Source organism: Gopherus flavomarginatus, chromosome 3 (assembly GCF_025201925.1).
Source record: "Gopherus flavomarginatus isolate rGopFla2 chromosome 3, rGopFla2.mat.asm, whole genome shotgun sequence".
Taxonomy (NCBI): domain Eukaryota; kingdom Metazoa; phylum Chordata; order Testudines; family Testudinidae; genus Gopherus; species Gopherus flavomarginatus.
In genome coordinates, this window is record NC_066619.1 from 162,010,794 (window position 1) to 162,035,434 (window position 24,641).

The 24,641-nt window shown below is 42.7% G+C and overlaps 1 protein-coding gene across 3 annotated transcripts; it reads right to left on the reverse strand.

Moving 5' to 3' along the window:
* Positions 1-3,335: 3,335 nt before the first annotated feature.
* Positions 3,336-23,975, reverse strand: PPM1K (protein phosphatase, Mg2+/Mn2+ dependent 1K). 3 transcript variants are annotated; one of them, XM_050946842.1, is made up of 8 exons: positions 23,843-23,975; positions 20,585-20,718; positions 16,990-17,508; positions 15,896-15,996; positions 7,396-7,561; positions 6,713-6,857; positions 5,446-5,580; positions 3,336-4,977 (listed from the first exon to the last, which is right to left on the reverse strand). In XM_050946842.1, exons 3-8 carry the CDS (start codon positions 17,427-17,429, stop codon positions 4,846-4,848), a joined length of 1,119 nt encoding a protein of 372 aa, XP_050802799.1. In that variant the 5' UTR covers positions 17,430-17,508; positions 20,585-20,718; positions 23,843-23,975; the 3' UTR covers positions 3,336-4,845. The 3 variants fall into 3 exon arrangements, with proteins under 3 accessions (XP_050802799.1, XP_050802798.1, XP_050802800.1); XM_050946841.1 differs by lacking the exon at positions 20,585-20,718; XM_050946843.1 differs by lacking the exon at positions 23,843-23,975 and having other exon boundaries at positions 20,585-20,732.
* Between the last annotated feature and the right edge of the window lie 666 nt (positions 23,976-24,641).

Genomic DNA, 24,641 nt, shown 5'->3' on the forward strand with positions numbered 1-24,641 from the left:
TCCACTTAGTTGGAGGAGAAAGAACAGTAGCTTGGATTACTCTTGTGACTTCACTACTCAGCTTCTCCAAAGATCTTGCCAAGGTCATCCAGCAAAGAGAGAAGAGTGAGGCAAACGGAACTCTCCTAATCTTCATAGTAAAAATAAATTGCTATGTGTATAATTTTTAAAATACTGAAACAGTCTTTCTGCATCCTAAGGGCTAGATTGTGATACACTTAGTCACAAGGAGTAGTACCTTACTCCACTGAAATTGCTTTCAGCCCTATTTAACATGCATACCTGCATCAAAATTGGGCCCAGACAACCAGTGAAGAGCAAAACAATCCTCTGCTTTGCAGTTCACCTCTAAGATACAGTTTAGCTTGTAATACAAAAGCAATCTCCTGTCCATTGATATAATAGATGCATATGAGGTAAAAAAAACAGAGATTCCATTTAATTCAGTTCACAAAACGATTGGGTATATATAGTTAGTGCTGCACTAAAAGCCTCTTACAATAGGCAACCGCTGTCATAAAAGGCCACTGTAATTACAGTGGCACAGATTTTTCAGACCAATTTTGTTCCTACATTTTAAAAGATCTCTTCTATTAGGCCACAGATTTTTGCTGGTCCCTGAGGGCTTAAGACCAGTTTCTCTGTGTACGTGTTAGGAGCTGCCAGAGACAGCAGGAGGCTGACAGACTAGAATGTATCGTTTTAAAACGCATCTTGGATGTAGAGAAACACCTGAGTTTGACTTGGACACCTTGATATTCCACATAAGCAGATAGCTGGCTAAAAAGGCTAGAAGGAGACTGTTAATTTGATCCCTATACACTATCAGAATGCACGTCTTCCTTCCCTCTGACAGGCTCTAAGCGCCTCTACACCACACATTCTGTAGAGCTTTTTCATATCCCCTTCTTGGCTATTTCCTTCCTAACATGGTAAGAAATTATTAATTCTTTCTCTATGAGAGGACAGCCCGACAACAGACTCAACAATCTCCAATTCACTAAAAAACTAGGTGACAGGCTATAGGACAATGATGTAGCAAAACCCTAAGGAACCTAAACTCACATTCCACTTGAAATATTGTTAGGGGTCATACTTAAACCCCATCTTCAAGCTACTCTTTGAGTTACTCGCCTATTAACTGTCGCACAGACGCTCTAGGTACGGTACTATTCATAACTCACCAGCCATTCGATAGACGGGTTCAGCTCAGAAAGTGGCAAACACTACTCCAATTTGAGCACATTAGAAATCTAACAAAAACCGGGACTAAATAAATCAAACATCTGCTACTAAAAGCCTACGTCTAAGGTGCCTTCAGACTGGATACATGGGAAATGGACCACACGAAAGGGAGGGACTAAGCACCAGCTGGAGTGAGGCAAAATGTCAATGGATCTTCTGCAAAACTCTTCCCAAACAGTTCTGCTAATGCACATCTCTCATTTGTTGCCTGCGCCACCACCCCAGCTACTCCACTCCCAGGCCTCTCCTGAAAACAAACTGCTACTTGTACCAAGGCAAGGATGGTTCTGTCATGTGGTTAAACATTCACTAGGGATTAAGTGGGAATCATCAGATTTGTATCGTTACCAAGGCTGCAGTTGTCGCAGGAGAAAGGCTAGTAGTACTGCACACTGCAGCACTTTCTTCTCTTCTCACTTTATTATCAGTGGCATGCATTCACAAAGCAGCACTCAGAACGTACACTGTGAGTGGAGGCTACTGTAGTACCCATAGAAAGATGTGGCCTATCTGTGTATTATGGATCTAGTATACTCAACAAACGTCTTCAGCAGGAGTCCTGTGGTTAGTTTCTCTATACATGCAATAGCCACTTCGAAAGCCTTGCTCTCAGGCCTACACATTTAAAGTTCTGAAATGAACCGTTGAGTCCCAGAAGTGCACAAAGAGACACAGAATGGAAAGACAGCCCCACTGAAGGCAATGACAAAACTCCCACTGACTTCAGCGGGGCCAGTTCACCCTAAATGCTCAAGGGAAGAAGTGTTTTGTCAACATGAAATACAGACCCAACCCACGTTTATTGGGGAATCAATTTGTTCCAGACTGAGAACCTGTTCTTACTCTCACTACTGGCAACTCAGGGGAAGCAGGGCAGGGCCCAGGACTTCGGACACAAACCCGCAACCCAAAGCAAAAATCTTACTCCAAACCCTCAGCAATGGGAGCTGGGGGAAGGGAGGGATTATAATTGTAAAACACTAATATACACCCATTCCAGTGAGCTATGCAATAGCATTAGATATTATATGCATATATATATATATATATATTTACAAATATTGTTTCACAAACTCTTTACTTATAAAAGCAATATAAATATTATTTACACCATATAATACACTGCATAATGAGACAAGCAGGACACTATCTGTATGCAAAGCACTTCAGTACAATATTAAGCATAGTTGCCTAAAGGATGCTCATGCATCTTTAAATATATGCAAACAGAAACATCTGGAATGGCTGTACAAGTTTGAGCCTGGGCACAGGAAGGGTTAAAGTAACAGAGGTTTAAGATTCACACTGTAATAAGTGTTTGACCAGGCAGCTCAGCAGAATTTTCCCTCAGGTGATTTATTTCATTTTAAAATCTTTCTTGCCAGAAACAGGTCCAATATGAAAAATATGATGGCAAAATTAATGAGAACTCAACTCCAATTTCACTCTTCCTGACTTTACTTACACTGGTGTCTAACTAGTGTAACTCTGTTGATGTCAGGAGAGTTGTGCAGCTGATTTACCATGGAGTAAGTGAGAACAGAACTAGGTGCTCTCGGACAGATCTTTAGCTGGCCTGAATTGGGGCCTTTCACAGAAGTCAACAGAATCTGGCCCTTTGTGCCTAATTTGACACTGACTCCCATATTCCCCCTTCCACATTAAAAAAAAAATGGAAGAGTTAAAAAAAAAGAGATGCTGTCAACTTGAAATAAATAAATAATATTTCTGTCTGAAAATCTGGCAGGTACTGCAACTACAAGCAATGCCCAAGGCTAAAAAAAGCTAAAAAATTAGTTAAAAATAAAAAAAGTGTATTTCTTCCTGTGGTGGGGTGTCTATCTCACACTGCCATGAAAGGGTTTATCCCCAGGAGGGAGCAGTGGAGGGGAGGCCTCTGAGCAGCCTCAAGTGGCTGTACAGACTGCAACCAGTCTGAGAGGGGTTGCAGGGAGCAACCAATCTGGGCTCAGCAGGGCTCATGTAAAAGAAGCTGGAGGGTCAGATTTGGGCAGTCATGGCCTGGAGCTCCAGGGGTAAGGACTGGGTTCCTAGCAGCTAAAAGAGGCGTTAGCACCATGGTCAGGGCAGCTGCTGGCAGGGACCGGAGTGAGAGAGCACCTAGCTGTCTGCAGGGACTGAGCAGCAGGGGCCCTGAAGTAAAGGTGAACAAGGAAGTGGCCCAGGGAAATGTACTGAACAGTCAGAGGGGAGGCAGCATGTGGCTGCCAACTACAGGGTCCCTGGAATAGTAGATGGGTCTGGGTTCCCCACATTTGCCACTGATGGAAATGGGTGGATGAATAGACTGCAAGGTACTAGCTCCTGGAAGAGGAAAACACAGGCAGTGACATGGCTGGAGGGCAGCTGAAGAGGATGTGGCAGTTCCTGGAAAGACTCCCAGCAGAAGTGAGACAGAGTGACAGGGTGCAAACCGTGGACGGGGGATGTCATCCTTGAGCTAATCCCCAGAGCGACCAGGAGGAGGTACCAGTTCAGTGGTGAGTGTTGTGCCCCATGACACTCCCCTTTTTCCAGTTTACTTTGTGCACGTGATGGCATCCTGTACGCAGTCAACTAGCAACTGGCTTTTCTGGAGAGCACAAAAGCCCTTTCTCATTTTTTAAAAGAATTAAAACATTCCTGTTGCGCTGTTTCCAGGGAGCTCAACTAGAAAATGGAATAGTTAGAAATTAAATCATTAAGAAATGGAATTCAAATTCACAGTGCCCCTTCATTTGAAAATACGCAGCCTTTTGCAACCCTGTAGACCAGCTTCATGTCCCTCTCAGTGAAACTGTGCCAGGGGTTTACAAAGAGGACTGCAATGTGGCCTCCAAATCCCACATTGGCCAGAGACCTAGGACAGCAGAGACCTCACAAACTCCAGGCCATTGTAGGGAATCTCCTCTGCCCCCAGTGGCAGCATATCTGCCTTGGCTGCCATGCATGTTTGGCTCCTGGCCTGCACATACTTCGACTTGCAGAGCTTAGAGGTCAAGGTATTGTTCTGCTTAGCAGCATTAATTTAGACAGGACTTTGGGGCTAAACTTACACTATTGTGTCAGAGGAGCTTGCTGCATAGAATAGCCTCTTCCTGAATCCTCTCTAGCCATGCCACTACTTTTCACATGCTTCTCCTGAAGCGCAGGATTTTTTGGTGGCTGTGACACAGTGGAAGACAAAACAGGCACCTTTTGTCTCCTCATGATTACGTGTTTGTTCCTCTCCCTGGTGTTTTGTGCACGGGGGGAGCACAGGGCTCAGTCTATCCAGCGTAGCAATCGTTCACAGAGAACTGGATAAATCAGTCACCACAAAACATGTATTGATTACTGCCCTGCACCCAGTCCATCTGCACAGGACTACCCATCATCTTCTGGGATTGGAAACAAAACAAGTCAGTAAAATGAACACCTGCCTAAAATCTGAAAACATCAATTAAAATGGGACATGTGCATGATTAGGGTTTGTTACCCAGAAAGCAGTAAGCTTACTATTTTGTACAATAGTGAGAGAAAAATAAATGGGCAAGATGTGTTCTCCTGTAGCATGCGACATACAGGTTACTGCACAGCAAATCTGATTCCAGCAGGTCCTCATGCCCACCTTCCGCTTGAGGCAAAGCTGCGGCTGAATGAGAAGTTGACCTCAGAGTTTTTGTATTTTCCCCACGCTCCAAATGGTACTATGACAGCAGTGCTGTTATCTTCAGTACCGTACTGGATAGCCTGGGAAGAGAAATAAATCATTAGAAGAGATAAGTATTATTATGATAAAGTACTATTTATCTGTGAGATTGAAATGTTTTACAAAGGAAGGCGAGTATCCAGCCCCACAGATCCAAGAGATTCCAGGCCTCCAGAGAGCCTCTGTCTCCAGCACCTGTCTCCTCCCAGCTCCTGGCAGATTCATTGAAGCAATTCTGCCAGGGGCTCCCACCCCCCAGGTGCAGTGATGCCTGGAATCCCAGGTGTCACCCACAACTTTAGCCTGTGTTTGGGGAGGAAAAAAAAACACATTTCTTAAATACTCAACCTCACTTCAATTGGTGCCAATTTGCTGCCATAATATCATCTTTACATTGCAACGGATGTGTCAGTCTGAGCATATTCAGCATTACACAGACTATTCCCTGCTAAACTGCATTGTCCCTGCATCATCAACAGAGCACTAGTTAAGCCCAAAGCCAAACATACCTGCTCAGTCACAACACGGGCTGCTTCCGGGGGATCGTGGCACTGGTTAATAAAGTCACATATCTCTTGACTGTTCACCATGAAGTTAATGCCATCTGTCGTAAGGACCAGGAAGCTATCGCTTGCATGATGCAACTGTAATTAGACAGCACAATATAAATCATCTTATAAATAAATCATTGCAGGGCAGAACAGTTCTACTTTTTTTTCTTTGTTACCACAGACTTTTCCTTTTGTTGCTGCATGTTCCTCCATTTTCTACACGGGTGATACCAACCTTAACTATGTCACCACATTGCTTTAAAGCCCTGGCATACAAAACAGTCAAGATAGCCATATTCCAAACATCATGAAGAAATCACTTGAGGGTGCTTCCAATGCTTGTAAGAACTCTGTCCTGGGTTCAATACACTGAGGCCAAAAGCCCGGCGGCTCGGTGTATTACCCAGTTACCAATGAACAACCTCAGTTATTACAGATTTTAAGGCAAGAAAGGACCATTATGATAATCTAGTCTGGTCTAATAGGGAACTGTGCTCTGCCCTCGCTCTGGCAACTGCCCTAAGAACACCATCTATATGGGTCCACCTCGAATATGACCCCCTCAGCTTCTGACTCTTACCACCTGGAGGTGAGGGAGGAGATACTGAGAAGATTAAGTTTAGGTGAGGATAGAAGGGTGGGAAGTGGTGGCTGGGGAACGAGGGGCAGAAACTGAGAAAGCCATGTTTAATTGATTTTTGAGACGCTAACTCATTTTTCCTCATATGCTGAACAACTGTGGAGCCCCAATAAAATGTGTCACTTACACATCTCCTGTATTTCCCCCTCAGAGGTGTGCAAAATACACACATTTCCTATTTTTAAAAATTATTTAAATTCTGGACCAACCTGTCAAAATCAGCATCAACCCCACTGCTGAGGTGACACTTTCCTTTCGGCATATAACTAGTTTCAACAAAACACAACACTCATTACAGTTAACAGGTGGCTGTCATGCTTTTATTCCCTCCCCCACCACACACACAGACACTAAACCACGCTATTTAAGATCGACATTTATTCATGTCAACATTTATTATTGGGGCCAGATGCTGTGCAGTGTCAGTCTGGAATGACCCCACTGACTACAGCATAAATGAGATCAGAACTTGGCCCACAGTCAGACTAAAGGTCCTAACGGCATTCTGACTGCTAGACACACATGCTGTGCACACCACAGGATCCAAAGGCTCAGGTTCAATGTCCCCTATTAATCCTCTCTTACCTGAACCCTTTTAGTTTCTGGCTCTGCTGTTACTCCACTGTTTTTAAGATCCAAATCTCCTATACTCCGTGTCATTGCAAGTCTACCATTCACATGGGGCTGACCCACACTGTTCCACGCTATAAAGCCACCACATTTCCTTATCCTGTCCAAAACACAAAATAGAAGAAGGAAAATATGAAATAAAGCTCAGACCAACAATAAAAGGTGAAAAATTCCTGCCAGTGTCTTTAGCTTGGATTATACTATGCAGAGGGATGGGAAGGGTATGGAGGCCCAACCCAGAGACATTGACAGAGGACAGACTTCTATTCTGAAGGACTTCAGGAGGGGATATGGTTTAGGAGGCTGAGCACTGGGCAGGGAACATGAGCACGAGTTCTAATTTTGGCTCTCTCTCCATGTCCTTGGAGAAGTCACTTAATCTTCCAGCCTCAGTTCTGCACCCATCTCTAGATAGAGAGGAATGTTGTGAGGATGAGTTTCAAGATGTAAAGTGCTATGGGCCAGATCCCCAGACCCAGTAAATCTACCTAGTGCCACTGACCTCAGAGGAGCTGCAATGATTTACACCAGCTGGTCCTATTTATTTACTTTGATTCTCTTTTACTCAGAACAAAATTAGCCAAGAGAGTTTGACCAAGGCTGTCCCAAGTGATGTTATTAACATTACTGAGCTGTACCTTTCCTTCTCGTCCTTCCTTTCTGGAGTATGATCAATGGTGAGTTTTAGGGCCTTTCCCTTTCGACACAATAGTGCACGACTGTCCCCAACACTGGCCACAACCAGTTCAATACCATCTCGCAACAGGGCCACTGTTGCAGTGGTCCCAGCGTTCAGCAGGGTTGCTGCAAACATCACATAAAAGAGAGAAGATTTAAGACTGTCCAGCAGTGTTGCTGCATTTATAACAGAACAATGGTTTCAATGGTCAGAAACATGTGTGGTCTAAATTACGCAGTCACTAGATTTAAATTGCAACTAAAGCTATGAAAATAATGGACAGTGGGGGGGGGGGAACATGCATGGGAGTAGGAGGTAAAGGTGTTTTGTGCAACAACATAGCTCCATGCAAAGATTGCAAACGTGACAAATAGGTGTTGGGGGGGAGGGGGGATGGCTGATCTTTGGGTCTGTGGCAAGTATATTTTCTATTCCAGTACCTCGGCTTTAGATACTGGAATGTACTTGGGCAATTTACATGGGAAACAGTCAGGATAAATCCCACTGCGGAGCTTTCCTCCTGTAGATGCACGTGAGTAATTCAGCAATGCTAATGAGAGTTGGGTGTATGCTTTGAAAGAAGAGACATTTTATATCTCCCTCCTAGCCCCAGGCTCCAGGACCTGTCAGAATTGCTATTTGACCATTTCCCTCTCTCTGCCAATAGGCCAATGTTGCATCCAGTATTTTCCTAGCTGTGTAAGAGACGACTCCCTTCTGAGCTCTCCAGTGCCACTCAATTGTTGGAAGGGCCACTGACTAGAGACCAGATGTGCTCCAGACCTGATTCTGCCCTGCCTGGCACCCTGTGTAGTAATCCATACTAGTGCAAAGGAGCTGGGAATGCTACTAAATCACAGTTCACCAACTGCCTTGGTGGTGGCCTTTTACCGAGGGTTGTTTTTTTTTATTAGAATGGATTAACTAATGCAATTATATTTAGGGATTCTGGTTTCAAATACTCATTTGCTTTAACATCCTTGGGAAAAATCATTTTGGTAGGTTAATATGAATTGTGACTGCACCCGTTTGAGCACAGACCAGCTGTTTCATTAGCAATGAAGTAAATCCCCAAAGCTAAAAGAATTACTTTCTTTTTTTTTTTAAAAGAACAGCCCCTCCTTTATTGCTAGAGCACACAGTGTATGCAACTATGACAGAGAGAGAGCTGCTTCACATGCTTCTGCGGTGAGCTACTGCAGAGGAAAGCATGGACAGGAAGAGGTACAGCCTAGAATTTACAGCAGACATGAATTCAGTTGAAAGCCCGGCTTGGGACCAGGCCATATTCTGGGTTTTTCTTTTCAACTGTTAATTTTTAAAATCTGTTTTTAAAAACTACAGCAGGTATTTTGTTGGTTTAAGCTAGAAATCCAAATCCCCATTTATATTCCTCTATTTCCAAATGAGAAAGTAATAATAATTAAAAATATTCCTGCAACCACTCCTTTTCCTTAAAAGAATATGGACTTCAGTCTTGCCCACACCTATTCACACTCTAACTGTGCATCTGGGGATTGATTGACTGGAGGCGTCACAAGGAGCTGGCAAATCCATCTTTGTGAGACTCAGGGATTCTACCCTGCCAGGGCAATCTCCAGTTGCCCCATTAGGGCTCAAACCAATTTCTTTAATTAATGCATTATGGGTCTGGTCCTGATGGATACTAAGCACCTACTAACTCTCATTGTGGTCAATGAGAGTTGCAGATTTCAGCACATTCCATAGTCAGCCTGTGTCATATTTACAGAGCATGATTTTCAGATGCATTGACCACTGGCAGCTCCAGTCAACATCCACTGGAACTGTGGGTGCTCAGCAACTCTGAAGGAGTTAAGACTTATAAAGTGCGTGGGAGGAATTCTTCATGTGGGCAAGGTTTAAAGATGCATTGAGCCTTGTTGTAGAGTGAAAACAGTGTGAGTTGACAAATGAAAAAATAAAGTAAATCCATAAAACAGTCTAAACTAGACTGTCAGTACTATTAAAACAGGTATTACCACTGCACTGAAGTCTCCTGGTTCAATAAGTCTCTACCAATTATGTCCTCAAAGTATCCATCATTATACGTCTCAACCAACTCCACTGTAATTTGTATCAGATCTTTGATTATTTTGGGGCTCACATACCGGAAGCAAAACCAGAATTTTCCAGCCACTAAGCTGGCTGTAGCTTTTAATTTTTTTAATGAAATGTTTGCATTTTATTTCCAACTTTAGAAGGCCACACAAGAATTAGTGTGCTGCAGGCCCACTCTGAAACATGCTTAAAAATATGCCATTAAAATTTAGCAGTGAAATCAGATATTTTAGCAAAGCCAGTAAAATACCTGTTTTAACCAGACAGTTAAAGCAAAGTGAAATGAAAAGCCTACATAGAATTACCTTTAATTCATGCTAAATGTATTTTGTTTAGAAATTAAAAACTAATGAGGAGTTGCCACTAGCCTCTGATATCACTCCTTGCTTTTGGAACTGTAATGCCAAGTATCAAATGCTACATTCTAGAAGGCATACAAGAGAATTATTGCACAAGTTATCAAATTTCTCTTGTGACTCTTTAAATATTTGGGGATGTGCCTCAACTCTTTAAGGCACAGCAAACACACACATCCCAAATACTCTTGAGTATTTAAAAAAAAAATCAAATCAACCTTCAGTACCAATTCTAGGGATATTACTGAAGAGCCAGACATATGTATGGCAAAGCTGTAGTAGGTACATAGTAACAGGCACCTTACAAATACCTATAGACCAAACAAAAGCTTAACGTCATTGTTTGGAAATATAAGTGCCACTCATGCTCCCTTCGCTGGGCCTGATTCTGCTCTCAGCAAGACCACGCATGAAGGTAATACTCAATGTGAGTAAGGGAGGAAGAATCAGGCCCTTATTAAATTAAAGGGGGCTTCAGACTCATTTGGATCACTAACACAGTTCCAAAATCTAGGAATTATGAATGTATCAAATTTCTAGTGCTTTACTACTATTGCATCTAATTTATTTGTTAGCACTTTAAAGATATGCTGCATCAGCACATACATTGGTTTTAACGTTTAAAAAAATAAAAAAGTAAAAAAAGTTTTCACTTTTTCCTAATAATATCACTATAAAACTAAGATCTTTCAATAGGTTCTTAACACTCACTGGACAATTTTTACTGCATGTCATCTCAACTAATGTGACAAAGAGGATGTGGGAACCTTCCAGTAGTCCAGGCTAGGAACCGCCGGACTCCTTCACCTGGGACAAAATTAAGCAGATCTCTCTTTCCACTGAAGCCCAGCATATAGTGTCCAGGGCCTCCAGTTCTAGAGCTGCTGACCAGGTACAGTCTCTGCCACAAATAACACGTACACAGAGGCAAATAGGAAATTCACCCAGGGATTTTGTTCAGACAAAACAAACCTGCAACACGGGGGATGACAGAATAAGAGCTGCAAAGCAAGGGGAAATATTCACTTTGGGTTTGCCTGCTCTGCTTTTCACGAGTGGTGTGACAAAATAGGCAACTCTTATGACAATGCATAAGGTCCAATTTGACCATGGCTCAATCTTGTCTAAAGACATACATGGTCTCAAATAGGTTCACTTTTCACAATGATTTCCCCCCTTACACTTTCACTACAGTGGTGTGTCACCTCTGTTGTAGCTTCAGCCTAAACAAAAGCCACAAAGTATTTTTGTAACAGTATTGGGTGACCAAACAAATCAATGGAAAATGTTTAGCCATCTCATATTTGGCAAAGATAAACGTTCTAAAGAGCATTTCAAGTACAGTCTATGGATCAACCTGTTTACCATCTTCATTTCTAAACAAAAAGGTTCCAAGAAACTGACTGCTAAAAATAAACAGCTTTATAACCATTGGATATAGATTCATGGATCGTCATGACCCTCTGAACACTGAATGTGGATAAAAACTTAAGAAAATATTTAGATTAAGAGTCTTCTAACTTGATTAGATAATAACCAAGTACCATTACCAAGACTCAGACTTTTTAGGCAGATGACTATAATATGTACAGCAGCTCTCTCTTTTCCTCAGTGTTGCAGGTTAACACAGTAAAAGAATAGTCATGTTTTTTAATGTAACTTTAAAAAAAATTAATTCGGTATTTTATTTTCTTTATAGAAAAAGACCTTCACTATTTGTGCAGCATAATAAGATTTCAAGAGTGCCCCAAACAACACACACAGATACATCAACTAACAACCAATCTTGTTCAATAAAATGGCTATTCTGGATATGAATGGCCAGTGTGATTAGGGTCTGATACAATGAGCACTGAAGTCAATGGAAAAATTCCTATTGTCTTCACTGTGTATTGGAGTAGGCTTTCAATAAACTGAAGCAATAGCGGCACTTTACATGGCTGTCCTAGGCCAGATCAGGAGAGTTGGTGGCAGTGTTTTCATCAAGAAACCTTGGACATACAACACTAGTCCTCCATAAGGTTGAGAATGTGCAAAAATGATCCATCATGAAGGGTCTTCCCTCACATGCTAAATCAGGGTCTCTCAGCTGGGGGATGGGAGAGCTTCCCTTCAGGGCCAGCAGAATAGTCCAGCTGGGAGGATGCAAGGCAGAGAGAGGAGCTGTGGGGACAGGGAAAGCTGCAGGACCCTAGATTTATCCCCAAAGCAACAAGGCCAAAAGAGAAAGGAAAAAAAAAAGCCTCATCATTAGGAAAGTAACTGGTACTGCTTCAGTTCTTCAAAAAGTTTATGTTTATTCAGCTCTAGGCCACTGATATGGGGAGAAAAAGGTCAAGATATCTAGATCAGAAATGTAACAAACTTTGAAGTTGTACATGCTTGTAGGAAACATGATCCAAATTAGTGGGAGAAGGAGCTTGTTGCATTAATTGCACTTTGCTCTGAACTGAAATTTAAAAAGGACAAAATCTTCGCAAGATTCAAAAAGGGACTGGACATGCACATGGACAGTAAGAACCTCCAGTTATAACAGTTAATGCGAGCATACATTTTTGAAAGAGATACTAAACCTTCAGGGTTTAAGCCAAACTCTGTTAGGAATTAGAGGGAGCCCTAATGTGGAGGGCAGATTATCCTGCATGTGCTGACTGTGAGGTTTCTATGCCTTCCTCTGAAAAATCTGGTACTGCCCCAATCAGAGACAGGATACTGGACTAGATGGACCACAGTCCAGTATGGCAAATCCTGTGTTTCCTAATGAGCCCATAAAACCCATCAGTCTTTGTGCTGCACAGAAGACACAGCACTGAGTGTTGAATGTGTAGCTTCTTTTACACTCGAAACTTGATGTAAGCGTTACTTTATATATTTTTTAAAATATTTCAGAACCGGAAGAAGTGATTTAAAAATAATTACCACAGTTCCTTGAAGAATGCATGAATTGTAAGACCTGTTCAATTTCTGCCATAATTAAGTAGATCGTCTTTTTAAACAGCAACTTAAAAAACTCCATCTTCCCCAGATTATCAACTGTTTTAGTGACAGAGATTTGCCCAGTGAGGCCCAGATCCTGCAAACATTCATATATATATATATATATATATATATATATTTTTAAGTGTGTGTAGTTCCATTGACTAGTTTGCAGGTGTTAGCAGTATCAAGGCCTCCATCATCCTAAAAATCCACTGTACTTAAAAAAAAAAAAATTAGAGGTACACCAGCCCAAGGAATCAACAGATGGAGTCACCTATCAGAAACATTTAATTGAACTATTGTCTTCCAATACCCAGCGTGAGGCAGGATTTAAATATGAAGACCTGGCTTGGGTGCCATCACACATCTTGACCAGCCAGTATTCCAGGACCATTGTTTCCAAGAGACTTTGATGACACTCTTGACTCTATCACATCTAGAATAGCCAAAAATAATCTGTAGCTTTGCTAACCAACTGTCCCGACAGTGCAGTTAAGTTGCATGTATCCTCATCAGAAAAACAGTTCAATTGTATTTAATGTTTCAAACAAAAACAATCTCAAAAATATTTACAGTTTTCAACACCACACATGCAAAGAGTTAATTACATTAATAAACTTGTATCTGTCTATGTCTTTACATCCCATTACTCCACTCCTTTATGGCCTGCTTTCAGGGACTGCTCAGCACCTGGCAAAGAGTGCTGAGGGCCTTCAGCTCCTACTACCTTCTACAACAATTTGAGGGCAGTCAACACCTCAGAGAAGGTACTCAGCACCCTGCAGAATGAGGCCCTTTCACATCTGGATACCACTTCCTGATGACTGTCTCTACAGAGGGGTTCCATGTCCACTGAGAGTAGGACAAGAAGCAACAGACTTAATCTGCAGCAAAGGAGATTTAGGTTAGATATTAGGAAAAACCTTCTAACTATAAGGTAGTTAAAGCTCTGGAATAGGCTTCCAAGAGTTGTTGTGGAATCCCTGTCATTGGAGGTTTTTAAGAACACGTTGGACAAACACCTGTCAGAGATGCTCTAGATTAACTTGGTTCTGCCTCAGCATAGGGGCCTGGACTTTATAACCTGCTAAACTTCAACCCTGCATTTTAGTGATTCTATGAAATTACTCATGAAAACTAACATACCTCTGCTTAATTTTCATATACTCTTGAGTTGTATTAGTGAAAAGATTTTACCCAGTGTCTCGGAACTGCATTTGTTTAGCTGTTCTCAAAGTTTACCAGCATTAGCATCAGGTTCCTAATAAGTTAATGGGGGCATTTTCAGAGTAGTGCCTAGTGGTTTAGCCATGCTGCTCCTGTTAAAGATGGTGAAAATTGCAAAGTAAAATCCCAGACAGCATTTTGAAAGCCCACCCTTACTGCACAGCCTGTCAATTAGAGTCTCTTTAGCTAGTTCAATAAGACATAAGTACTAAATGTTGTAATTATTTTCAGCATAACAAAATCATATTTTAAGTACCATTGTTTTCTCTCATTACACTGTCTTTCTCCTCATGGAGCTGCTGTGAACACAATAAACTTCCATTGAAATGGGTCACTCTAAACAAGCTCTTTTAGGAACATAGTTTGACAAATAAAACAAGGGGCCTTGAAGATAAGCCATTCCTACGGAAGCACTTTAGATCATTCAGGTGGGTATGAGGCAGACTCATTCTTACTGCTGCATTTCAGACCCCCTCGGTAAAAACTCTAACTTCACAATTAAAATATGTGACTTAATTCTTCATCTCACTCCCCAAAGTCAGGTTCAAATAATCAGAGGTTACTAAAAGGGTAATGCCAATTATTTTGTATTGCTTCTTCAAGCAGGTTAAAAATCACTTTTAAATCAGTAATACCACCTTAGCTTGTTGTTTTTTAAATGGGTCTGTTTATCCATTCATGCTGTTTACTTTTTGTACTTCAGTTTGAACAAAAACTGGGTCAGTCAGTTTCACTTTCTAGTTTTCACACACTAGACAACACAGTAATGTTTGGCTTGCAAACAGCAAAGGGGAATATTTCAATGCAAACCAAGAGCGTGTGCTGGTATTTTTTAATGTCAGTGGGATCAGCAGTGCAACTAGGGTGACCAGATGTCCCGATTATATAGGGACAGACCTGATTTTGGAGTCTTTTTCTTATATAGGCTCCTATTACCCACCACCCCCGTCCCGATTTTTCACACTTGCTGTCTGGTCACCCTAAGTACAACATGGCTGTAAAATGGGCTGAGCCAACCACAGGAGTAGCACCCCATTGTCACAGAGCCCTCTGGTGACACCCACTTCTCAGGGCCAATTTCCCTGTGCTCCTGCAAGCTCCAGATGTTCTAACAGCCCCTTGGGTCACTGGCAATCAGCATACACATATGCTAGTAGAATAACTCACCACATAGCCAGCCCAGGATTTGGGGAATACCAAAATTGCTTAATGCCACCTTTATACACTAGCTGTCCTGAGGTATGCAGCAGGCTCCTTAACATAGCTGAGAATCTGGGGTATACTTTTCCCTATTGACTATGTCCCCTTCTCTTTGTCAAACGTCGCTACATTATCTATGTATTCGTATAGCAGTAGTATCTGTCATATTAATCTCTCTGAACCTAGTTTGTTACTTAATTGCCACAGCAGAGCCAAGAGGGAACATTTAGACAGTTTCTTCTAAAACCTACAGAATTAACAGCATTTTTTCCCATCATAGGGTGTTTAAATATATACCAAATATGAACCATTCGAGCATATAGTACATTTGGTAAATAAGCTACTTGACAGGATAAAAGCTCAGTGAATGTTTGGCAAAAGTTCAGACTCATATCCGCTCCCCAGATAAATTTCAGAGAGGGTTTTCATATCATTTCATTTTGAAGTGCTCAAGCATGATTGATGCCAGTTGTTTCATTTGCAAGAAATTCTGAATGCAAATCCTTGTGTTAAATAAAATTGCTTTCAACATATTTTATTAATACAAAACACCTCCGCAGCTATTTCTAAAACCATTTCCCCCACCACTGCAAAGTAGGATACAGTCATTCTACCTACCATCAACAGATAAGTGAGCATGCCTCGCAAATGCGTTGTCTATTTCTAGAAAAGCTTTGGTCAACACAGTTTCCAAATTCTTCTCCTGAGAAAGGAATTCTCTGGAAACAAAATAAAGACAGGTTCAACTTCTTCCACAAAGATACCTCTCCATCTACAGCAGTTTCCACAGGCTTGTCTTCCCACTACAAAAGTTGAATCAGGCTATATCATCCTCTTGAGGTAACAGGAAGCCATTAGCATTCTTCCCTGTCCTTCTGATAAAAGGGAATTTGACCTTCAGTATTGGTGATTTTTAATTGTTGCGTAATTCTGGTTAAATACAGAAAGTATGCAGCCTTCGTTTAAGCCACTTTAATTACGCAAATGGAGTGATGCAAGTGGTACACCTTGCACCTGTACTGCAGGCATTACAACCTGTAACTCTCACATGCTCTTGGCAGGCCCAATCCTGGAGGATGCTGTGCACCTTCAATTCCCCAGTGAATTCAATGGGTTTGACTAGACTGGGGCTGGTGAGTAAAATCCCACCCTCCCCAGTGCAAAGGATCCATGTAAGGACTAAGACCACTTAAGCCTTGCGTTGTCCTTTTGCACAGGGGAAGTTTCACCATAGGCAGATAGAGGAGGGAAGCACTACCTACCCTCTGTTAATTGCTATGAGTGCCCATAGGACCTGACTCTTCTATACTTCAGAAGGGTAAAAAACGAATTGCTCATCATGGCAGCGTCCAATCTCTGACACTGTTCTGGCACCGGGGAATCCTTCTTGACTCCAGAAACAAGAGGTGAACAGTGAGACAGAAGTGCCACCAAGTTTTATATTTCAATGATCAAAATTACGCTATGTGATGGTGGGCAACTCACTTTGTCTCTCTCTGCTGCAGTCCTCTCGCTCTAAACTAGGGATAATCATATTTACCTTCTCCTGCTCTGTGTGTCTTGTCCATTTGAACCGTAACTCTCCAGGGCAGGGACTGTGTCTTACTACGTATTCGTACAGCGCCTTGGACAAGGGGGCCCCAACCTAGTAGGCACTAGTAGTAATGCAAATAATAAACCAAATGCCAGGCATCAAACCCTTGCTTACGTACTGAATGTACTTTTCCATGTACTTAGCACAGAAATCAGCTGCTGCAGCCCCGCCATGCCCATCATACACTGCAAAATACAGGACACCATCTGTCAGCTGAGCATAATCAAACCGGTCCTCATTTTCCTTCCGTTTTCCAATCTGGCTTGCGCAGCCCACCTTGGCCAGACTGATTTTGGGAATCGGCTTCCCATACTTTATGCTGGGTGGGAGGAGTATGGGCTCATCAATGCGATTGTCCCAGATACCAAAAGTGTCCCATGTGGCTGGACGCCCACTGCCGTCTGGATCGAAGCGGGAAGCCCTGCGTTCTGTGGTGGAGCTCTGGCACACGGCAGTCAAGTGTTTGTCGTCTTGCAAGAGGCGGGATGTCAGCAGCGCTCTCCTTCTCACTTGATACCCTCCATTTCTAACCAAATTAATTAAAGCAGCTGTTGACATAACTTGATTCCACAGAGCTTTGCAGTAAATGAAAGATCAATATACAGCTTCCAGAATGTCTTCAAGGACAGTGAGAGAACTGGTCAGGAAACAAGAAATACAGAAAGGGGAAATTCAAATTATGCCACCCAAGAAACATTTTCATCATCGGAGATCATTAATTGTGGACTGCATTGCCCAGAAGCAGCTGGAAAGAGCCATCTGCAGGATTCACTGAGAAATAATCTTACTCAGACTAGCCCACAGGTGGGATTTAAATATATAGTATTGCAAATAGACCAAAACAAGGCATTGGATGAGGCATTTCTGCTGATCATTTGCTGCTGACCACCAACTGTAATAAAATGAACATTAGTGGCAATGACTTTATTGCTTGGTTGCTCAGAGAAAACCACCACAACTCACACGGTAACATGATGAGAGTGGGCATATTATAAATTACCTCAGATCATGTAACTGCTGAAAAGCTAGCATTGTTGCTCTATAGGGAAGTAAAGAATATTAGACTAAAATGACACAAAATAGAAATATACAGAGTTCCACTTTTTTTATCTAGTTGCCAGCACATGAAATTTGCCAGAACTGGGCATCATGTACTTTTTTCAGGGCCTGATCAATATTTTCCAGAACAGATTGTTAATTGAATCATAATTCTCCCTCTTCTTCTGGGAGCTACAGTTTTGTATTAATTCATTTAAGAACCCTCTTTAAAGTGTTTCTATGAACTCACACACTCTCTTTTCATAGATAACTTTGCCCAGGTACACTCTTTATAATTATTCCCTCTGGAGTTCTGTGCTATTTGACGTTTAAATTAGATTCCTCAAATAACACAAAGAAAGTTCTCACCTGTTTTCATGTATCTCTTGGTGTCCAGACCACTTCCCAAATCAAACAGAATAGTCATTATCTCAGAATAAATAAAATAATAAATAAAATACCCCAATTATGATTCTGAGAGATAATAAAATGAATGAAAACAGGACAGCTAAAATATATCTGTTACCCATAACACTTTATTTAACTTATAAATTAACATAAAGGGATTAAAAACAGACAGGCTCCAGGTAGATTCCATTGAGTAATAGTCAAGGAACAAGGATCTACAGAGTTACATTAGAGATACTATATATTTGGCCTGTTGCCAACAGTGTACTGTAATGTCACTAATTATAGGCATATTCTGATCACCCTTTTATCTACAGCATTTGAAATACTTCTGTATAAGGAGATGTGCAAGGTTATTTTTAAAAAAGTCCTAGTCAAAACTCTGCGCTTGCCAAACCTACAATCATAGGAAATTCAATAAGCAGGCATTTTGTTGGAAATAGCTGTACCGTGTGCTTTCTGGTGTGCGTTAAACTTGTTCACAGCTCAAAGAAATGAAGGCTGGATGGGAAACCTCCCTTGCTGTGCTTAGCTTATCTTTAATACAATTCTTGGTTGATGAAAGGAATGTTTACTCTTACCATTTGTATAAGTAAGTGATGAAAGTCAAACATGCTGTGAAGTAATTTGTAATAAGCCAATTCAGAGTTGCATTATGGATGATTTTGGCCTAACGTGTAAAAATGGTTAAAATGGTAGTTTCAGTGGGTAGCTAGATTAGAGATTGTAAAGAATATAGATATTTCAATATTTTAAAGCCAGATGTCCAAATATCTGAAGTTTATTATTCCTCTCCATATAACCCTATGCCATCCCATCCTTTCAGTAATATCCTGGGTCACACAGATGGACTATTATTTTCCATTTGTTACCTTCACTCACCTTTTCAGTATGTTAACATCCTTTTGTACAGCATGAGAAAACTGAAATACAGGAGTGGCTTTGGGATTCACTTCCAAGTGTTGATTTGATGCTAGAGGAACACAAGTGTTAGCTATACTTAGAGCTCACAATACTGCATATTCTAATGCTCAAGTAACCATTAAACATTCATTTTCCACCAAATTCATCTCTCAAAAGCTAATCCTCTTCCAGATTTGTATAAAAAACTGACAACTGGGGGAGGATAAACAAAAGATACAGGAACTCAAGCTTTATTCTGCCACAGTATATGACTGCAGTGTCACTGTTTACAAGACATGTTTGTTTGTATGTAAAAATACAGCAAGGCCGTTTGGCAATACATGACTGCTGCGAAAAACAAGATGGTTGGACAAGAATAAGATATTCTTCATGTATCTAAAGTGAAAGCCCACCTCAGATTGCTACAGATGGTATCCACTCTTTTTAAGTGGAACTCTACATTGATCAGGTAAAGTGTACACATTTGGGTTTATGAAAGTAGTTACCAAATGTAATCTTACGAACATACTATCAAATGAAAATTCCACAATAGGTCTAGCTGTACAAAGACTCTTTCACATGATGACTTTTATTCTTGGAATAGTGGAATTTTTCAGACTGCTACCCAAAGAAATGTGGAAGAGAGAGAGAGTGTGTGTACATACATCTGCTGTTCCCAAAGGGTTAAGAGACTGCACAAATAAATATGTACAAAGAAGATAAGTGACCTTGCTTTGAGTGTTTGCCAACAGCCACAACAGTGATAAGGACTAACAAGCAAACAAAAGGAAATTGTTTTATATTTAATATTTATAAGGGAGGAATAAGATATTGTGTGAAAAAAATCTGCATTTTCCTAGACCAAAAAAAAGCATGAACTACACCTCTACCTCAATATAACACTGTCCTCAGGAGCCAAAAAATCTTATCCCGTTATAGGCGAAACCACGTTATATCAAACTTGCTTTGATCCACCAGAGTGCGCAGCCCTGCCCCTCCCCCCAAGCGCTGCTTTACCACGTTATATCCAAATTTGTGCTATATCGAGTGGCATTATATCAAGGCAGAGGTGTATTACCTTCTTATCCTCTTGCTTATACAATAAATAACAGGCAGAGATTAATTTAAGAAGCTTTACATCTTTACATAGAAAGAAACGACCAACATTTCTAGCCTATTTCACATGTACAAATAATCTGCAATTATTTTAGACAGAGCGGTTTTGAGCATTTCAACAAAGCTATTGATTACACCAGAACAAGTATTCGTAAGCACTCCATATAGCCTTGATCCTCCAAGTGAGAATTCACGGGCTTCAGTTTAAGCACGTGAAGAGTCCAATTAAAGTCAATGGAACTACTCACATATACAAAGTTAAGCAGATGCACAGGTGTTTGCAGGATCAGAGCCTTAGTTTTGAGCAGTATCTTCCCCATGGAACAATCAAACCGAGAACTAGGTCATGCCCTAAGGACCCTTCACATGCAGCTCTCTTATCCTATGGAGAAAGGGGAAGGGGAGCTGTCAGTGCAGCAGTCTTCCCCTCTTTGTCCCCACAGGTCCCATGGAGCGCTCTCTACATTGGTAAATGGAGTGATCAGGAGTGGGAACAGATACAACTGTGCCCCCCACCATCTCTGTGGAGTTCCGCAGGTAGTTAGCAGAGCCAGTGGGGTGGCCTTACCTTTTCCATTGAGCCCGCAGTGCAGTGAGGGAACCAACCTTTCCCTCTTTAAGGACAGCCCTGGGGGAAGCTGACCTTTCCCTGACAGGAGAGCACCACAGGAGACTCAGTGTGAGCGAGGAGGGGTGGCTAGGAGGCCAGAGCTGGCGTGGAAGCATGCAAATGGCTCCGACTCCTCTGGATTATGCGTTCATAGAGAGGACAGCCCACAAGTCACCAGTGAAACAACGTAGGAGAAACTCTGCCAGGTTCTCTTCCTCCCCCTTACTCTCTCTCTCAGGGTTCCAGTGGGAGGGGGTTATTTGGACCTCATTTATTCTGGCAGGGAGGAATGGCGCAGCTCAACACTGGGGGTAGCGAAAGGAGCTTCTTGCTTGAGCTCCCAGCATACACTCATAGATTCCAAGGCCAATCTGCCCTCTTGTACAACACAGGCCATAGAACTTGCCCAAAATAATTTCTAGAACAGATCTTTTAGAAAACTTCTGATCTTGATTTAAACATTGCCATGATGAAGAATTCACCACGCTCTCCAGTAAATTGGGGGGAGGGAGATTCTCAATGCAATACCTCCTTGGGGAATTGCAACATGCTTCCCTTACACAGCCCTGCCTTCCTTCTTGTCTTTTGGGTATGTGAGGCTCTCCTCACCCCATAGAATAGCAGGGCATCAGCTGGGCCCACAGAAAGAGGAAAGAAGAAAACTAAGGCCTTGTCTGCACTACGAAGGAAATTCGATTTAAGCTACACAATTTGAGTTACATGAATAGCGTAACTTGAATCAATGTAGCTTGGACCTACTTATTACAGGGTCCACACTACATGACGCTCTCCCTTCGACACCTCCTACTCTCCTCGATCCGGTGGAGTACAGGAGTCGACGGGAGAGCAATCTGCAGTCGATTTAGCATTGATCACCACTCATCGATCTGCCGGTAGGTGTAGACAAGCCCTAACTTTGATTCTCAGATGCCTGTGCTTCTAAACCTGATGTTTCTCAGGGTAGCTTAAGTGAAACATGAAACATCTTATTTAAACAATGCCTTTTATTAACTCAAATCTATATTTTTATACCCTTCAGACTGAACAGTTGTGTGTTTTTTTTAATTTAAATGCTACAGTGGAAATTCATGTCCTGAGTCTAAATCCTTTTACAAATCTGAGAAATGGATCCTGGATTACAACTGAGCTGCTCCTAAAACAAGATGTTCTGTTGCATAAGTAAACAGTGAGGCTATGCCACACTCCAGGAGAACAGTGATTACCCAGGGAGCCAGCATAAATGACTATATAAAGTTGGAGAGCTGTGAGAATTACAGCAATAAAAGTAACTGTTCTTCCTACAATGCAGCATGCTTATCTGCAAGGAAGGAGACAAATGAGAGAAAAGCAGGTTTCATTTCCCTTTCCCCCACTACAAATCCAGAAAAGTCAAAAACTATTTTTTTTAAATGTTCATTTTTTTCCCCTTTTTAGTGCCGTTACTGAGACTTTTTTGCAGGATGTGGATCTTTGGCTCTTTTCTACACTAGTACTGTCAGTAATCACCTTTTGTCAAGCGTCTAATCTAGGGGCAGATACCCAGGGCAGCAGCCAAGTCCTGCTGGCACAGAAACTATGTAGGTTACGAACCAGCATTTACAATCTACTTTCACTGACTCAATAGTGCATCCTTGTTAAATCACCACTACCTCTTTGCTGGAGGCTAAACCAAATATTATTCTTATATTTCAGCATCAATGCTAAGGGGCAGTGAGTTGATTTTATGCTACAGCTGGTCCATTATCAAAACCGTTTTCCAAATCTTCAATTGCACTGACTGGAGAATGGTATTGCTATGGGGGGGGGGGGGGAATGGAACCACAGACAGTTGTGATTGACAGTGCAAACCATAAATAAACAAGGCGAGTGGGAATCTGATCCTGGGGTCTGGATAGTGGATTGATTTGTTTTTAGAGCTGGGGGCTGTGAGTAGGAGACTTTGGTCACCCGCTGTACGATGGCAAATGCGCAAGCCCCAATGACAAGACCCTACAGGGAAGAGCTGGCAGCTTCAAGGCCTGTGCTCACTACACGGAGCAGACCCACCCCCGACCCAGCTGCCTTGCTGCAGGGAGGCGGGAACACGCCCCCATCCTGCTATTTCTCCCCCTCCCCATCGTCTAGGTCAGCACAGCAGCGGCGAGATATAAGGAACCCTCCCCCACCCTCCGAATTTAGAACTCTCCGGGCCGAGTTCTAGAACCCGCTGGGTTTTACACCGCGCCGCCACCCCCTCTCTACTGGTGCTGCAGTGCAGCGCTATTTGTGTCCGCAGCCAGCGAGGTAATGAATGGACCCCCCCTTTCTCCCCGCCTCCTCTCTCCCACCCCCAAGCGATCGGCTCCCAGAACAGCAACCCTCCGCGGCACGGTGCCTCCAGCACCCCAATGCACTGACCGGGGCGGGCACAGCTGGGAAAGCGAGGGCCAGACACTCCGCACGGCGTGCGCGATGCACGCTCCCTGCCGCAACAAGATGCTATTTAGTGTTTCCCCACGCAACAGAGAAGGCGGGGGAGGAGAACTCCCCGATTTATTTTTAAGCGAACAAAAAAGCAGTTAAGGATCGACCGCGATCGGTCTGTCTGTTTCGCTCACTGACGCAGCTACATGCATGTAGTGTCCGCACCGCAATCCGTGCCGTGTTAACAGGCAGGGCTCATGTTACCGCCCGCACTTCGAGGGGTAAGTCTGATGCAATGGCAGTCGGAGGCGTTTTCCCTTTCTCCGAAGCCAACGAAAACGTAGCTTGAGCGAGCAGAGAGCACCCCAGACCCAGGCAGATTGGGCTGGGTAGGTGCGGCAGCAGGACGAAGAAGAAGAAGCGACAGAGAGAGAGCAGAGAAACTGGGAGGTTCAGCGCCAGGATGAAGGAATAATTTCAGCCCCTCTCTTACCTGGCTGGGACCGCGTTAAGGAAAAGCGTGCAAAGGCTGTTTCGCCCTGTCTTTTCAATGCACCGAACGAAGCCACCCGGACCGACTGATCCTCCTTCCGCAGCCGTCTCGGAGAAATTCTCGAAATGTTTTGTGGCAATTGCCCAAGTAAAGGAGGAAACCTGACTCCCCGTCACGCTGGCAGCTCCCTTACCCAATAGATCCACAGATGGGGCCGGGCATGCACCCGCCCTTCTCTCTGCAAGGGCCAATGGCACCTGCGAAACCGAACGAGCCTGTTTCTGCCCTCTTCCCTCTCCCTCTCTCTGGGCCCCATTCTGCTCTCACTTAGCTCGGTGAGATTCCTTTCTGTTCCTGCCACATCTCAATGGAGTTACTCCTGATGTACACCAGTGGGAAGGCGGTTGGGGAGGGGGGAAATCAGGCGTAGTCCCTAACCTGCATGGCAATGAAGTGAGTGACAGCAGTCCTATCCCTGGGGAGAGCAGATTTCCTCCCCACCCCCCGTTGGCCCCAATTTGAGTGGGACGGGTTAGGTGTAAGGCTGTGGGCTGTGCCTGGATCTTTATGAAACTGGAGAGGAGACCAGTGGAAGATTAAATTCTCCTTTGCTTAGTGACTAAAAGTCAGAGATCCTGCTGGGCAAATTGCATCCAGAATACTCTGAGCTGCAGAGACCCTAAGAAGAGCGCAAAGAGCAGTTCAGGATGTAGACAGGAACTATTTTGCATCTTATTTATTGTTGTGGAGAATAAATAATTCACTCTGGTTGCAAAATCAAATTATTTGTCTCTGGGCT

Excerpts from the sequence above, each read along its gene's own strand:
- PPM1K (XM_050946841.1), bottom strand. The coding sequence starts at position 17,429 with ATGTCAACAGCTGCTTTAATTAATTTGGTTAGAAATGGAGGGTATCAA. Across the intron at positions 15,997-16,989 it reads TACATGGAAAAGTACATTCA|AGAATTCCTTTCTCAGGAGA; the intron begins GTACGTAAGCAA and ends TTTTGTTTCCAG. Across the intron at positions 5,581-6,712 it reads CAGAAACTAAAAGGGTTCAG|TTGCATCATGCAAGCGATAG; the intron begins GTAAGAGAGGAT and ends GTCTAATTACAG.